The sequence below is a fragment of the Dendrobium catenatum genome, unplaced genomic scaffold (assembly GCF_001605985.2).
Source record: "Dendrobium catenatum unplaced genomic scaffold, ASM160598v2 fragScaff_scaffold_1056, whole genome shotgun sequence".
In the NCBI taxonomy this organism is placed as follows: domain Eukaryota; kingdom Viridiplantae; phylum Streptophyta; class Magnoliopsida; order Asparagales; family Orchidaceae; genus Dendrobium; species Dendrobium catenatum.
In genome coordinates, this window is record NW_021319518.1 from 9,361,065 (window position 1) to 9,379,383 (window position 18,319).

At 35.6% G+C, this 18,319-nt stretch overlaps 1 protein-coding gene across 1 annotated transcript in view; it reads left to right on the forward strand.

Moving 5' to 3' along the window:
• The window catches only part of LOC110097064 (probable serine/threonine-protein kinase PIX7), a 42,960-nt gene that overhangs the window by 15,982 nt on the left and 8,659 nt on the right, over positions 1 to 18,319 (forward strand). The window contains exons 2-5 of the mRNA XM_020823288.2: positions 1,136 to 1,473; positions 1,589 to 1,724; positions 5,117 to 5,253; positions 5,339 to 5,462. Of these exons, the coding sequence (XP_020678947.1) occupies positions 1,136 to 1,473; positions 1,589 to 1,724; positions 5,117 to 5,253; positions 5,339 to 5,462 (735 nt within the window). The remainder of the gene's footprint in view (positions 1 to 1,135; positions 1,474 to 1,588; positions 1,725 to 5,116; positions 5,254 to 5,338; positions 5,463 to 18,319) is intronic.

Below are 18,319 nucleotides of genomic sequence, written 5' to 3' on the forward strand. Positions count from 1 at the left end.
CTTCACCTTCAGCTGATTGAATTTATTATCAAACTGGGGACGAAAAGAACTCTCAGGATGGATTCGAGCCCTCATGCCGGCCATTGGGAATGCTTAAGAATATGATTTTGAGAAAGATTGTGTGTGATTTAGAGTGAAAATCTCTCTCCAATATATAGAACTTGATCAATCGTACGGTGCGATCGGCATTGCATAGTACGATTGGTATTGTACAGTACGATCTCACCAAGCTCAGCTATAGGAAAATTCCTGTTCACTGGACTTTTAGTTTGTTTCGCCGCAACCGCCTAGCTTGAAGCCTATCCCTTCCCAAGCTGACATCTTACTTGCCTCTCTCCTTTCAAGCGATTCAAGATCTCTCACACAATTCATTGGCAACATCAACAAGCTTGCTAGTCACAAATCCGCTCATCCTTGCACTTGCCCAAGACTCGCCCAAATTTACTCGCCTACTCAACACTATTGAACTCACCCGAAGACAATTTGTCAAAGCCTTCTAGCCTCGCCTTCCATCAACCAGTCAGAAGATGACACATGTTATACGGATATTCCATGTAGTATTGTATTTTTACATTTTTTGTGTAGCCTTTTTTTGAACTTTTAGAATCCCATAAATAAGGGGTGATGAGGAAAAATTGGGATTTTTTGCTGGAGTTTCTGATTGATTTTGGTGGATTTTATAGTAGTTTGAGATTCACAACTTTCTTGAGTTCTATACATATTCTCTGTAGTTGTCTAGTTATCTTGTTCTTTTCCATTTCCCTCTCCTCTGTCCATTCACTCATAGGTTCTCCGGACATCATAGAGTAGGCCTTGTAGTGAGATTGGGTGTTATCTAAGGACATATTTGGATCTAACAATTCATTTGAGAATTTATTTTTATAAGATATGTAATTCAATTTCTTCAAGTGTTAGAAAACTTCATTGTTTTTCATAAAGGCAGTTTTCAATGGTTTGTTCCCATCTATTACTTTTGAAAATTGAATTATGTGTTTGCATTTGCATGCGCTTCCATTTGTCTTCATGTTATCAAATTTTTAACACATTTATTCCCGAGAGTTATCCCTGAAGTTGTATTCTGTTAATGTGAAAATTCATTTATCTTACTGGTGCTACATTTTGCTTGGGCAACTAGAGAGTAAATCAACAAATGATGGCAGTAGTGGTCAACCTGTTGTTCCTATAGTCTCTGGGTCTACCACAACCAGCAATGGGGAGAGTAGTTCATTTACTTCCAGAGTTGGAGAGGACCTTAAAATTGCATCACAGTTGAGGAAGTTTACTTTCAACGAACTTAAATGTGCCACAAGAAACTTCAGACCAGAAAGCCTTCTTGGAGAAGGAGGCTTTGGTTGTGTCTTTAAAGGTTGGATTGAGGAGAATGGAACTGCTCCTGTTAAACCTGGTACAGGTCTCACCGTTGCTGTGAAGACACTGAATCATGATGGGCACCAAGGGCACAAGGAGTGGTTGGTAGGTTTTCATCTTAGTTTCCAAATACTGTTTTATTCTTATTCACTTTTTCCATTTTGCTATTTTCATTCACATGCAAAATACATTTACGTGATAATTTCTTTTGGTTTTGCAGGCTGAAGTAAATTTTCTTGGTGAACTTCTTCATCCTAATTTGGTTAAGTTGGTTGGTTATTGTATTGAAGATGATCAAAGGCTGTTGGTATATGAGTATATGCCTCGTGGTAGTTTGGAGAATCACCTTTTTAGAAGTATGTCTGGATGTTTCTCATATCTCTTCCCAATATTTCTAGATCTATTTCAACTGTTTCATTTTCTCCCTTGTACTCAAAAGGTTTTGATTGACTTTTATTTTAGAAACCTGATGACATTCATTCTGAAATTACGTATCAAAACAATGTTAAAAGTTAAAATCTTTTTTGGGCCAAAGTTTAAATTCTCTTTCAGATATTCCATGCTTTAGGGTTGATAAATATAGAATTTACTACCGTAGGTAGATCATTTCCTGTTTACGCCATTTTGTTGTCTATGCTTATGAAACTATGAAGAGCTGCACGTGGACTGATTTCGCTAATCATTCTGGCGCAAGTTCAAAGTGTGATTTATGCATTTTTTGATCAACAAAATAGTATGAAAGCATTATCAAGTGTGGTTAATGTTTCTATTTTATAATTGTTACAACCTTGAGCTTTCATGTCTTTATAACATAGTTTGGATGAATAATATAAAATCTTCCATTATACTTGTTATATCTTCTGGTTGTATTTCCATTATCAATCTTTATGAGTGCTTGTTAATTCCTTTCGTTAGAAAAGAAAGAATAAAAGTTTATTGTCTGATGTTCACGTAAAGTGAATCTTTTTTTTTCCTTGTAAATTCATGTTTTTGTAACCTTTTTATAATATTTCTTTCATGATAATTTCTGAAATTTTGTTAAACTTTATTTTTTCTAGTGTCTAGGCGCTATTTGATTGATTTTAAAGGTTTGTTATTTCATTTGTTCTTTGAGGATTTTTTTTTAAAGGAAATGGGGGACAAAGCCCACTACATTTATTCTTATTAGGGTTAGTAACATCCTCGTCTTTGACCATTAATTTTTTCTTTATGCATTAGACCAAGGAAGGCAAAAAGCATGTAAAACCAATGGAATGGTTGAAATTTGGTAGATGATTAATGGACGGAAATTTCAGAAGTTCATATGCAATGATTTAGGTTGTATTCATCATATTGCATAATGAAAGTTTGCTTATCAATTATAATCCGTAATTAGTTTACCTATTAAATAAGTGTTTTATGTTATCAAGTTAATCAGTAATTAGCTTACCTGTTAATTAGTATTCTATGTTATCTAGTTTACCTGCTAGAAACTGTTTATGTTATCCGTTATAATAAGTAATAGGTTTACCTGTTAATAAGTGTTGTTTATATATGAGCAAGATTTATTCTTTCAGGCGATATTATGATTGAGATTGCTAGGGATAGATACTGCTTTCATAAAGAAAATAAACGTTGTTTGTTTGTTTTCAGATTTTATTTTAAACTTTAGACCTTTTTGCTTTTGTTTAATCTAAACTTTTTTATTTCAATTAAAGTTCTTAACTGCACTTATAAACCAACTTTGTTTTACTAAGCCCTACGATGCCCACCTCAAGCACATTTCTGGAATCCGGCTGAAGTCTAGTGGGCTTTTTATTAGTGTATTGAGTCCATTTCATCCCTCATAATTAACAATAACAGTAACATCAAGCTTTTATCCCACTACGTGGGGTCGACTACATAAATTTTTTTTCTCTATTGTGTCCTGTTAAGAATCAAATTCTCATTTAAATCTAATAAAGAAAGGTCATTTTTAATAATTTCTAACAAAGTCTTTTTAGGCCTACCTCTACCTTTCTTAACATAGGCCAAATCTAATATATCTATTATCCTATCAGGGTCATCGGAAGGCCGCCGTTTTACTTATCCAAACCATCTAAGGCGATTATCTCTAATCTTATTTGTCACTTGAGCTACTCCAACCTTTTCACGAATATGTTCATTTTGAATCTTGTCTCATCCCTCCTAATCATTGGTCTAAAATCATCCTTGACAGTTAACACAACTATAAAGGATTTGGTCATCATTACATGGCTTCACTACCTTTGCCATAAGTGCATAAATTTATATTTATTGGTCTGTGGATCTTTCTATGGGTCTTCGTATCTGAAAGGTGTTGTTACGTTTCTTACCAATGCCTTATTCTAAGCTAATCTTCTTGGTTGTTTGAGGTCAATTATCATGTTTACCAATCCCATCTGTTTCTCTGTATTTACTTTTAATCTATCAGAAAATATTGTTAGGCCTAGGGCTGTAAATGAGCTGAGCTTGAGAGAGTTGGAAGCGTTCTTGTTCGACTTACTGGGATTTTTAGTTTTTTGAAATTACTCGAGTATGAAATTGGCTTGTTATGAGTACTGTTTGTTTTATTGTTGACGAGCTTGTTGGGCTTGTGTTCAGCTCAAATTTCATTTGAAATAATAGAAAAAATCAGATGAAAAACCTCACCTTCTCTTTGATTAAGGTAATGATCTCTCGCACATTTTTTGGCAAGCTTCTGTCGTTCAACTCACACATTCTCTGGCAAGCTTTCGTCGATGCCTTCTCTAGTAAGATTTTGTCGCACAATTGGTTCGGTCGATTCATATGGGAAACCCAAAAAAAAAGAAAAATTCATGCACAGAGTGATCCAGTCAATGCCTTCTCTAGCAAGATTGGTAAGCCTCCATTGACATTCTTGCTTTTTTGTTCATTGGGGGCGGGATTTTGGGAGAGATTGATTAGGGTTTTGGGATATTGGGATATGCCGTTTGGATGGAGATTATTGATGGCTTTAGCTAAGAACATTTAGGGTTTTTCACCTTAGCCCATCTATCAAATACTATTTAACTAAAATAAAATTTTAATTTCACTCCTACTCTATAACACACACACACACACACACATATATATATATATATATATATAATTTAAAATTTTTAATTTATTTTGAGTTAAGATTAGTTGAACATGATTAAATAAAGGTCTGCTCATATTTGACTCATTTACTTAACGAATGAATCAAACACGAACTACGTAGTGAGCTGAATATGACTGTTTGCAAATAATGACTTTTTATACTGCTGTAGTTAGGATGCTTCCAAATGAAGAGTATCATTTGAATTATATTGACAGTCGGAATGGAACGGCATTGATTCCTTAATTGTTTAAGTTAAAGTCAATATTAATTTGAATTTGCAATAATAAATGCTTTGACTTATTTGATTTTCATCCCATTGTTTCTCACTACACACTGTGCTATACAGTTGCCTTTGCAAACCAATCCCCCACATCCCCTCCCTTCCTCAAATCCTCCTAATGGAAGAAAAAGGTTCCAGCGGTCTCCCAAACACAGATTCAAAATAAAAATAACAAATATTCTGTTTACATCAGCTAGAAAATTTATCGACCTATTATATCATTTCTTTCACTATTTATTCATGTTGAGATAGATATTAATTATCTTATCTGCTTTGCTAATTTAAAGTTATCTATTGCAAATGGAAACATTCTTTATCATTCTGGTGACGTTGTCTTTAACTGTCATTAAAAATGCACTCTTATGCAGGGTCCCTACCTCTGCCATGGTCCATAAGAATGAAAATTGCACTTGGCGCTGCCAAGGGCCTAACTTTTCTTCATGAGGAAGCAGAAAGGCCAGTGATATATCGTGATTTTAAAACATCTAATATCCTACTAGATGCGGTATGCTCCAATTTATTTTAGTAATTCCTCTAAAACCTTCACTACATTTATGGGTTACTCATTTTGAAATAATTTATTTTTGCAGGATTATATTGCCAAACTCTCTGATTTTGGGCTTGCTAAAGATGGTCCCGAGGGAGATAAGACCCATGTGTCCACACGGGTGATGGGAACATATGGATACGCAGCGCCGGAGTATGTAATGACAGGTAACTTTGTTGGCATCTGCTTGTTATTTTCAAAGTAAAAGGTCTGCTGATCAATTGTTATTAATTGGAAATTTTCTTCTTTGAGTATTGACTAACTGTTAATTTATGTTGAAATGTGAGTTTCAAATGTTCTATCTAATCCTTTTTAATGTAATTATAGTGTTACTTCTAAAAAGACTATCTTTTTATAATACCTGATGTCATATGAATAGTTTACTTGGCAGAAGGTTTTGCAATCCGATTTCCAAATTAATGACATGTTTATTGCTCTGGATGGAACTAATATTCCTTTTTGCTGCAGTTTTTAAGCTTTAAATATATACAGTAAAATTCGCATAAACCTTGCTAAGTAAACTGAGAATAGTCTTTTATTTTCAGTTTACAGCTTTATTTTTTACTACACTCATTCCAATTCAATGTACACTCTAATCGGACAGTCATACAGGCCCATATCTATTATGTAGTGTAATTTTTCTTTTTAAAGAAATACTACCTATACCTTTAAGCACGTTCCTACATATTATGAGTCATGATGAAAAGTTTTTGCTTTGATTGCTTTTATTTAACCATTTTTTCGGCTATTTGATTTCTGACAACTATTGACATTTTTAGTTAGCCGCAGCAAAACGGAATTGCATTTATGTAAATTTCCCTTTTGTATGCCATGTTGATGAGTGGAATATCGTTATCTGCTCTTCTTACCTATAATTTATCTTGATTGAAATATCATCTGAAGTTCTATATTGCACATGCAATACCATCATCTTCATACATGTAGAAAGACTGCAAAATTGTTTTCATGTTTACTTGTTTGGCTCATATAATTTGCAACCGCATTGAGATCAACTTTTTTTAGAAAATGCCTCCTTACACAGATCATTTATATTAGTACATGCAATTTTTACCCTTTTAAGCTTTTCTTGCCTGTTACGTTTCTCAAGCATAATGGCTATCAATGGTTAAATATTACTGCGGATGTTTAATTTTGTTATTTGCATTTGTAAAGTGAACCAACTGAGAGAGAAAAATTTAATTTGGTATAGTGAGCCAATAATTAATTAAGAATGTACCAGCATGAACCAAGTTAATATCATAAGTTGCCTGTAAGAACTATCTAGAGCTAAGAAACACCAAATTACTTGAATATGAACTCATCTTTGCGGTACTTAACCTATAATATTTAGCATTCAAACTTGATTGATTAGCACAAGGAAATCATATCCGATTAGAGTTATTTGATAGAGATTTGACTGACAATATTCGTATGATAGTCACTCTGTATTCCATTATTTTTCTTAATCAAGAGAAGTTTGACTTCATGTCACTTGAATGCTCCTAAATAATAAATGTTAGACGCCCCTTGTAGGAGTTTGAGTTTTGTGTTGTCCATCAACACAAACCTTCACTCCTGCTTATAAATATAAAGTTAAGTGTCATGTGTGGGGAATTTATTTCTTGTGAAAACGAATCCAAAGTTCTCCCGTTCTCTTTGAATTCATGTACTTTATCTCGATCTAGCTCATCCTTCTTTGTAACGATTCACCTTAAGAGATCATAGAGCTCAAATTTAGTCTTTTTCCCCTCTTCTTACCTTTTCATTGTTTGGTAGTCCAAAATAGGGATTTTACTTATTTTTCATAGAATAACTTTTGCATCTGTTTTCCTTTAAACCACATTGAATGTTGAAGATGGCTCGAACTATGAACATGACTATTAACAACCATGAAAATCTTGTGAAAATGCCTCAGAGCAATATGTACAAAAACATGGCTTATTTTAACCAAATTCTACAAATGAAAGATTCTTTAATGAGGATCGTCTAAATCGTGATTGAGAGTTTCTTGCAAGCTCCTCACTTATTTGGGAGTAGATTATGTCATTTGTGCCGCATGCACATGCTACGATGTGTGCTTGTCTTATTAACTCACTTTGGTACGACTTCTCTTAATGAAAGTACTGCTAAGATTCCATTTGAAAGGCTAGTTAAGCAAGTAGCCACATCAATGAATGTTCTTATTTGATCTCAAAGAATCTTCCTCTTCTTGAGTTTAAGATGTTTGTCTTGAACTCCCCTTCGGGGAACTTGGACCTTGATTTCCATGTCACCCACCACAAGTCCATTGTGAGTCTTGGTAGTTTGTGACTATGAAATGCCGCTTTGTTTTCACCACCTTTAAGGATGCACCCTTGAGGTTACTCCATCATAAAGAATTATTTATTATATTTAATTCAAGAGGATGTGCAACATTTATTTTACGAGTGCGTTACAATCTTTGAAGAACTCACAAGCTTTATTGAACATGGACAAGGATTGGTTGAGATACTTTGGCAATTCATCATGATCTTGTAGTGCAATATGTTGCATGTTCAAGATTTGGAGCCAGTTTTCATGTAAAATGTGTTCGCCCAAAGCCTCCGAGAAGGACTATTTTGTTATGCCTTGGGCACGAAGCCACATAGACCCTTGTCAAGTTTCTTAAACTCATCAATAACCATATCAACTTATGAGAAGACAATTGTGTGGTCTCGACTCAAGATGCCTAAACCTAGAAGTTTGAGGATTATTGATCAGCTCATTGAGATATTTAGCATAAACTAAATTATCGCCATTACAATAAGTTGATGGAGAAGGCTCATTTCTGTTGAGATAATAATCCTAAAGTTTGAAAGGGGTACGATGTCCTACGATCTCTTTAAACACGAGAGGACATTTCATGTTCATGTTGTAGCCAATTTCATCATAACCGATAGCTTCATCTCCAATAAGGCCATCTTTTACCGCCAAAATTTTAACCTCTTCAAAGTGGTTGTGTTGACTTATCATTTCACACCATTAAGTTCCTGATAGAAGGTTTTCTTATCATAGTCTGAAGGTAGTTGCAATCTCAGGTGTGCTTGCTATCTTAAGATAGTGGGGTATGTTCAAGAGGTTTTCAACTTGAAGATGAAAGGGAAGCCTTGATTGTTGGAATTGAATTAGTTAAATTATTCAGAAGTGTTATTTACTACCCGAATCAGATTTTTTTGTTTTGATGCACACATCAATGTTTGTTATTGCATAGATTTTGTAAACTATTTGTAATTGTTAATTTAGCAAAACCTCTCTGAGAAAGGTCTGGCTGATGACTTCTAAATTTGGAAACTTTAGCACCATGGTTGGATTTCAGGTGTTGTAATAGTGCAAAATTTAATATCAAATGGATGATGCGCATTGACTTTATAATTTTGTACCAAATTTACTTTACTACTACAACAACAACATCAATTCTTTATCCCATTATGTGGGGTTGGCTACATGAGTCCTTTTTCTCCATTATATCATATTAAGAGTCAAATTCTCATTTAAATCTATTAAAGAAATGCCATTTCTAATATTTTATAACCAAGTCTTTTTAGGTCTATCTCTGCCTTTCTTAACATAAGCAAATGTAATACATCTACTCTTGTAATTGGGTCATCGGAAGGCTGCCACTTTGTGATCAAGCCATGTAAGGCGACTCTATAATCTTATTTGCCACTGGAGCTACTCCAACTTTTTCACGTATATAGTCGTTTCGTATCCTATATCTAAGTGTACAACCACTCATTCGCCTGAGCATCCTCACCTCTGCATCACTTAACCAAATTTATTCTAAAAAAAAGATTTTTTTTTCTTTTTTTGGGAGATTCGGCAATTGGTTATCTTATGATGAATTTTAATTCATTTTTAATATATCACCATATCATGATGTTCTTGATGGTTTGCAAGAAGTTTATATTCATCATATATAATTAGTTGCGGCAATCCTATTCTTTTTGGATGAAAGAATGTTGTGGTGACTTACGAACAAGTGATTGAAACCATTTTTAAGAGTTGAAGCATTGCAACATGGAAGTGTATTGGTAACCTACTTGTTAAAATAACAATCCTTACTAGCACTACGACACACCACTTGCAAGAAACATGCTATGCTAAGAAGGTATGTATGTGCCTTAAATCATAAAATTGTGACTTGGGAAGTTTTTGATTTTATGCATCTCCATAAGACATATAAGATAACTTGGATAAGGTCCAAGAAATTCTATACATGTCATCACCAAGAATCACAAAATAGTTGTAGATACCCAGAGGTTTAGTTGCTGGCATAATAAGATGATTCATCTCCATATTTTGTGACGAGCGCTCGCTCTTCTTTTAAGGGCTGCAAAGTGCAAAGCATTTTAAGTGGATAGAGATAGAGGAATGTGATGAAGTCTTCACTTAGTTGTAGATATTTCTTTCTTCACCATCTCAGACTTAGATATCACAAACCTCAGTGGATGGTCAAGAGCCGCTTGAATTGAATGTGCTTGGAAAGAAGAATGTAGTCATCCAAAGTTATGATCGGTGCTAGTAACAATTTGTTTTTTATAATATATGTTAGCTTTACTCAAAGAATTTAACTTGGATAGGATAATCAAGTTAATTGTGGAATAATGCGGGTTCTCCATCTTGTACATGTTGAGAATTACAATAAAAGCTTAAATACTTCCTCACATAACTGTCCAAGCTCATCAATTTGAACAAGACATTCATAAGATCTATTTTGATCAATGTACGTTGATAGGACCTCTAGGAGCAATGTCTGACAAAATCTATGTAGTTTTGAAATGCCCAGTACTCTACTAGGTGTCATCCTATATCACGTGAAAATTTTCTTCTGGGTGAACAAAAACGAAGCCTAGTATAAACCTCTTTTGGTCATCCTATAATTTGCTTTAGTAATTGGTGCAAAGCAAGTCTCTCTCTTCTCAGCTTCTCAACATGGATTTAAAGATAACGAGTATGAAGCTTGACATCCTACTATGCAAAGGTACTCATTCTAAATCATGGATGATATTAGTTAACTTGAATACTTTGTCTTCTTATCTACATTTTATCTTAACTGAAATATTGTTGACCCGTATATCATAAAAAAAATTAAATTAAAAAAATTCAATCGTACCTATTAAGCGTCATTCCTCGCACGTTGACCCCTTGCTCTCTCTCCCACGATCTCATAATTGGACGTCCTCCATTCCTCACACGTCGTTGAAGTGATCTGCACGATCTTTGCACGACTTGTGTCGTTAAAAAGAGCGAGAAAGGGGTATTCCGCGATGGTTCTCGCTGGTTCATTCCTCTCTCGTGACCAATCTCCCCACACAGAGCTCTTTCTCTGCCTTCTTCGTTGTTGTTCGACTTCGTAGCTTCGACGACGTTCCTTTCTTGTCCGAGAGGAAGTTGTGACATTTTGATTGAAAGCAATGAGCGGGAGCTCGTCACTGTGGAGGTAACTCCCACCCTTTTGATCGCTTCTCCAGCTCCCACGTTGCCATTGGACTTCGCTCCGACACTTGCCCTTCTTGTCGGGTCGGAAGCTACAACATTTTGATCAGAGGTTGCAATGGGAGCTTGCTTGTTGACATTCCCCCTCATGTGCGCTTCTTCGCCTTCTTCGTCGTTGATTGACTTCGTTCCATTGACGACATTCTTTTCCCGTTAGAGCGGAAGTTACAACATTTTGGGCGGAAGCAACGAAGGGAACTCACTTTCTATGAAGGTAACCTTCTCCCTTACGCGAGCTTCTTCCGCCAAATCTCGTTGTTGATCAGCCCCTTTGGGCATTCTTTTTTAATTAATTTATAATTATTATTGTTAATTATTATCATTAATAATTAACTATAATTTATTAAAATTAATTATAATAAATTATTTTAATTTAAATTAATTATTATCAGGTATAATTAGATATGATTAAATATTATAATTATAATTAATTATCATTAATTGTAATTAGTTATAATTAATTAATTAATTATAACTAAAAAAGAAAAAAATTCCTCTTACCTCGATGTGCGTGATGCGTCGGTTAACCATATATACACATTTTTTTTAGTGTTGTAGGAGGAAACTCGGTGCGACACATACAACGAGGTTGGTGAGCAACCCTTGGTCACAAAATCCTGTCCTTGATGTGTGTGCTGAGTCGGTCAACCACTTATACACGTTTTTCTTAGCGTGGAAGGAGGGAATCCGGTGCGACACACGCGATGAGGCAGGTAGGCCCGGTGCACACTTTTCTTAGCGTTGATGGGACAACTTTTGTATGCGGTTCTGTGCCTGTGGGGAAGCAACAATGTTTCTTTTGCAACAGGTACATTTGAAGACCCATACACGCTTTTCTTAGAATGGTGGGGGATGAAGATTTTACGGCTGCGGTGTCCTAGGACATTTACCATACATAATTTTCTTAGCGTGGTGGGAAGGCCCAATTTCCTGTAGTTTCCCCTAAATAGTGAAGACGCCGGGAGGCTGTCGAAATTTTGGGTGAATATATGACTGCGCTTGAAACTTATTTGGACTCAAATGATTTGTGGACTAGAACTTGAACAAAATCTAAATGATGAATAAAAGGTTAAACCCAAGTAAAATAAGATCAGATTGGAGCTACATTTAAATCAAATTGAAGTTGCAAAAACTTCAGAAAACTCTGAAAAAGCACTTGAACTTGTACTTTGAACTCGAACTGTACAACATCAAGTGAAACTTAGACTTGAATGTGACATAGTGCATACACACTGGACTTGCAAATGAAATTAAATAGAGAACTTGAACCTCAATAAACCATGTCTTGAATATAAAATCAAACTCAAAACAAGCTTGAGCAAATGATATTGAATTGAACTTGGGCTCAAACACATACACAGTACATAATCATGTACAAGGGAACAAACTCAAACATATATGCAAGTATTTATGCCAAGACTTGCAAATCCAAACTTTACTTGAATCCCTGGACTTGAATCAAACTTGAACAACAAAGGACTTGTCACATTCAACATGGCTCATCTACGAGCTACAAAAGAATTCAACATACAACGAGCTAACAATGAAGGTGTATTCGAAGAGTCCGAAGCAAATGCAGTCCTCATACAATCAATATCACTTGATTGCAAGTGAGTACCTTGCTCTCCTACAAGTTAAGACATACCACAGATATGATGACTCGTTGGATGATATGCATGAAGGAGGAACACAAGCAAATCCAAGAAGATCTATTGTAGATACAAACACTTGTTGGCAATGACGGAAGATTCGCCACAATTACAATGGGCTTATGAGTGCTAATCAGCAACAGGCAATGGATGTTATAACATCCTTGCAATTAATGCTTTATTATTGGCCAATAAATATGTTCATCTACTGCAAGTGGAGGCAGATGATATGAAGTGAATGTAAATGTCTATGGGTGATTGTAGAAAGTTTGTGATACACCCAAAATATTATCCACAAGACAAATGTCAAAGGACTACAATAAAGGCCAGTCCCTGCGGGTTGTAGGAAATTTGTCGTACATATAACACTCCACGCAAGTAGTAATACTTGTGGATAACAACAGTGGGTATATCGTAAGTACAACGAATCCTTGTGAACACAAGTATAGATATCACCTACAACAACGGTGATTAAGATTTGCAAGTATGTCGGATATGAAGACAACTCAATGTACGGAGAAGGACACCTCCCAACAGAATGGAAGAGATGTTTGAACAAATTCGAACTAAACTTCCTGGTGTTCCAAAATTTCTTCTTGGTCCTATACTTAGGAAGAAAAGATTTTTGGCATTCACGAACACTAGAAATGACAAGTCCGCCCAGATACCTCTATTCATTTTGAAGGTCAATTATTTGGTTATGAATGTTACATCATGTAGAAGTCCGATTCATTGTAGACCTTGAAAAGAGTTTTTTTCAAGGCAGCAATCACGAATTTCAAGGACCTCCCGGTGAACGAGAGAAGGGGAGTCAACATTAGGATGATGAGGTGCCTCATGAAATCCAGATATTATCGTCACCGGATCTGCAACATTCATGCAAGCAGACAAGACGTTTACAAATATTCCTAGAATGCCCCTGCACATGCATCATAGTCTGTATACACATAGGTACACAAAGGAGTAAGTGCAATACCGAAAACCCGCATGGGCTCCGGCGAGCATGTTATTGATACACACGTGACGACTAGGGAAGCTGCTCGGGTCAATAGAATTCAACCCGATCCTCCTGAACAAGTAAATATGAGTCGATAACGTTCAGTAAATAATTACAAAATGCCCCCCAAACACCCGCATGGGCCCCGATGAGCGTGTTATAAGTACACATGACGTCTAGGGATGCTGCGCGGGTCAATAAGTGAACTTTTTGCTGGCGACCAATATATTTGTCTTAATACATTCATATTAGGCCTTCAAGCCTATAACAATGAGAATTCACTAACAAAGGCATAAAGCCTACGAAACACCCGATCTTCTGTCGATAACTCGATGGAGTCGACAAGGTTCATCCATAAAATGAAAATATTTTCTAATAGAAATGACCCCAAACATCCCGATGATGGCTGTATTGAATGAATATCACAACTGAAGGGGTTCTCAAATAATTTCAAATGCCATCCCAAATGCCCACAAAAATTCAAAAATCATCAAAATACAAAGATATTTATTTAACTGTGAAAATAAACCATTAAATGTTTAAAGCAAACATCAATCCACCATCCGCAACAGTTTATCGAGGTGAACAAATTAAAATGTACTTTGGTTCACAAAGAGCTAATGTCTAGTAAAAAATATCACTAGGATCCATTCTCAAACAATCTCCTGCCAATAAAGACGTGGGCGTGTCCTCTGACCGGCTGTTTTGCCGCCAAATGGCACCGCAGGATAAACGGTTATGACCCGGGGCCCTCTAAACCGAGTGGTTTTGCTGTCAAATGGCACCACAAGAAACGGTTATGGCCAGAGCCAATATGTTCCTTAATTGCATCAAATCTTTGAGATATGAATAAATAAGATATGATCGATAGGGCACAAAGTTCTTTGTTAGCTAAGGTGGATTCAAAATTTGTCCCCTAGACAAACACTCACTCCAGGTCTACAAGGTCCCCTTAGATGAAGCAACCCTTGGTTGCCGACAAAGATCCTTATATCAGGTTGGGTCGACTACCTCCTCTGACTAAGTAAACCAGGAATCATGATTGCCCGGGACAACAGAACCATGAGATCTTGATCGGGTCTATCATCTATTCTCCCACCATCCGCTTTAAGTGCAAGATGGTGAAATTTCTAATTTTAAAAACCAAATCTTCGAACTTTCCAGAACCCCAAACCCATGCTGCTACTATATGCCATATAACACATATATTCTATGTATCTGATTGACGACTAGCCTTAATCGAAAGTTCTCTCGCATTATCGGGAGGGGTAATTAACTATAGGGGCTTGCGCCTATAGGAAACTAGAACTCAGATCATAAAGTCTTCGTAAAATGAGGGAGAAATCTCTAGGTAACGTTTTATCTACAAATCCATCTGCCTTCCAAAATTTACCCCGGAACTAAATTCGTTAAAACTCCACCCGAAGAAAGAAAAGCACAGTGGGCAGAGGCCGGGGCCGAATTTTCGCAGCCCACAAATATCATGTGGAGTTCTATGCTACATGCAATACCATCATCATCATACTTGTAGAAAGAGTTTGCAATTTTTTTTTCATGTTTACTTTCTTGGCTCATATAATATGCGATTGCATTGAGATGGATTTTTTCTTTGAAAGACCTTACACATATCATTTATATAGGACATGCGATTTTTGACCTTTTATGTTTTTCCTGCCTGTTACAATTTTTAAGCTTAATGACTATCAATGGTTAAATGCTACTGTGAATGTTGAATTTTGTTATTTGCATTTGTTATAAAGTGCACCAACTTAGAGAGCAAAATTGAATGAGATGTAATGTGTCAATAATTATTTAAGAATGAACCAAGCTATAATCAAAAGTTGCCTATTAGGAATTGTTTACTTGAATAGGAACTCATCTTAGTGGTACTTAGCAATTGAACTTGATTGATTAGGCACAAAAATCATTGGTGTTCTTAATCAAGAGAAGCTTGACTTCAAGTCACTTGCATGATCAATTATGATAAATGTTCGATGTTCCTTGTAGGAGTTTGAGTTCTATGTTTTCTATCTTATAATACCAACCATGACTCCTGCTTATATGATGTCAAGTGTCAACAAGCATTGGGCAATGAATTCTTATGAAGAAGAATGTAAAGTTCTCCCGTTCTCTTAGAATCCAAGTACTTTCTCTCGGTTTAGCTCATCCTTCTTTGTGAGGGGTTTGATTAAGTTCTTTATAGTGATTCACCTAAGAGAACATAGAGATCAAATCTAGCCTTTTTCCTCTCTTCTTATCTTTGGATTGTTTTGTTGTATAATTAATGTTCAATTTATTTTTCATGGAATAACTTTGAATCTGTCATCCGTTAAGCTGTAGCGAGCATTGAAGATGATTTGAACTATGGACATGATTATTACCAATCATGAAAATCTTGTGAAAATGGCTTAGACCAAGAGACACAATCATGGCTTATTTTAATCAACTTCTACAAATGAAAAAGATTGTTTGATGATGATAATTTAAATCGTGATGGTGTACTCACTTCTTTTGAAGTTAATTGTGTATTTTGGGCATCATGCATGTGCTTTCTTGTGAGCTTGTCTTGTTAACTCAATTTGGGATGACTTCTTTTAGTGAAAGTATTGCTAAGATTCCATTGAAGAGGCTAGTTAAGCTAGTCGCCCTATCGACAAATGCTTTTATTTGATCACTTAGAATCCTCCTTTTATTTAGTTTAAGATGTTAGTCTTGGACTCCACTTAGGGCAAGTGGACCCGATTGACCATGTCACCCACTTTGAGTTCATTGTCTGTCTTTTGGCAGTTTGTGACTATGAAATGCTGCCTTCATTTCACTATCTTCAAGGAAGCGCCCTTGAGTTTGCTCAAGCAAGAAGAATTACTTATTATTTTTAATTTAAGAGGAAAGTAAAACACCTATTTTACCAGTATTTTGAAGTCTTAGGACTTAAATGCTTTATTGAACATGAACAAGGATGGGTTGAGATACTTTAGCTATTCATCACTCCCCTTCATTTCACTATCTTCAAGGAAGCGCCCTTGAGTTTGCTCTAGCAAGAAGAATTACTTACTATTTTTAATTTAAGAGGAAGTACAACACCTATTTTACCAATGTTTTGAAGTCTTAGAAGGACTTAAATGCTTTATTGAACATGAACAAGGATGGTTGAGATACTTTAGCTATTCATCACTCCCTTGTAGTGCAAGATGTTGGATGCTCAAGATTTGGAGCTAGTTGTCATGTAGAATGTGTTCACTCAAAGCCTTCGAGAAGAATTATTTTGTTATGCCTTGGGCATCAAGCCACCTGGACCCTTTGCCTAGTTTCATAAACTCACCAATAACTATACCAACAGATAAGAAGACAATTGTGTGGTCTCGACTCAAGGAATTTACATTTAGAAGTTGAAGGATTACTAATCGATTCATTGAGATATTTTAGCATAAACTAAATTATCGCCATCACAATAAGTTGGTCGAGAAGGTGCTTTTTTGTTGAAATAATAATTCTAAAGTTTGAAAGAGGCCGATGTCGTACAATCTCTTTAAGCACGAGATGATACTTTACCATAAAAGTGCTTAACATACATTCCAGTATGAGTTTCAATAACAAGTAGTTGTTGCCATACAGAGATAAGGAGAACTTCCAAAGATCGTCATTGATGCACTCAACACCAAATTTTTTGTAGCTTGAAAAAATTTTGCATCTTTCATAACATAATGATCATTAGTTTTGATAACGACTGTTGAAACCTTTACAACCTAATCATTGATATTTTTTGCACCTATAAATTGAACGAATTCATCCTTAGGATGACTGCTTGACAATGCGCCATTGGTTGAGGATAAGATAGAGATTGCTCCAACTTAAGCCCTTCACGTCGTTAATAACATCCAGATGATTTTGGATTGTGTTTTGATGGAATCTTAGGGGTGGTGAAGTCTTAAGCAGTGGAAACCAAGTGAGATCTTGATTGCATCAAGCTCATCGTTCGAAGTACTAAGTGAGATCTTAATCACCATCTGAGGTGTTGACTATCTAATTACTAGAAATCCTTTCAACGATGCCATCATTGGTATCACGTTGAGCTCCAATTTCAAAATCAATATCCTCTTTATAAACCCTAGTTGCTCAGTAAATATTATTTTCAAATCAATTTTTGATGTGATGAATATTTTCTTCATATTTTGGCTTTAATTGGAATGCCCTTTTTTTGATTTTTATGAGGGTGTTGAGAGTCCCAAGGCATCATGCCTTTTTCAATTACTTAGTGTTAGGATGATTTCATGTACATTGTTGTGGCCAAATTTCATTATAATTGATGGATTGACCTCCTGTAACTAAATCTTTTGCCGCTAGATTCTTAACCTCATCTAAGCGGTTGTGTTGACTTATCATTTAGCATCATGAAGTTCTTAGTAGAAGGTCATCATATCACCGTCCAAAGATATTTGGTGCAATCTCAAACGGGATATCTTAATGCTGTGGGGTTTGTGCAAGTAGTTTTTCAACTTGAAGTGGAAAGGGGGCTTTTTTTCAACTTGAGCCTGGATTGTTGGAACTAAAGTAGTTGAGTTATTCACTATTGTTATTGACTATCCAAAGTGGGCTTTTTTGCTTTGATGCATACATCACTGTTTGTTTTTGCATGAATCTAGTGAACTAATTTTGTAATTGAATGTTAACGTTATTGTTTGGTCAGCAATTGACAGCAACATTGCTTGTTAGTGTTTGAAAATTGATGAGGCACAACCTATCAAGAAAAAGTGATAATTTATTATCAATTTAGTAAAATCTATACGAGAAAGGGTTGTTTGATGACTTATAAATTTGGGAAGTGTAGTACTTTTATTGTATTTTGAATGATGTACTGGTGCAA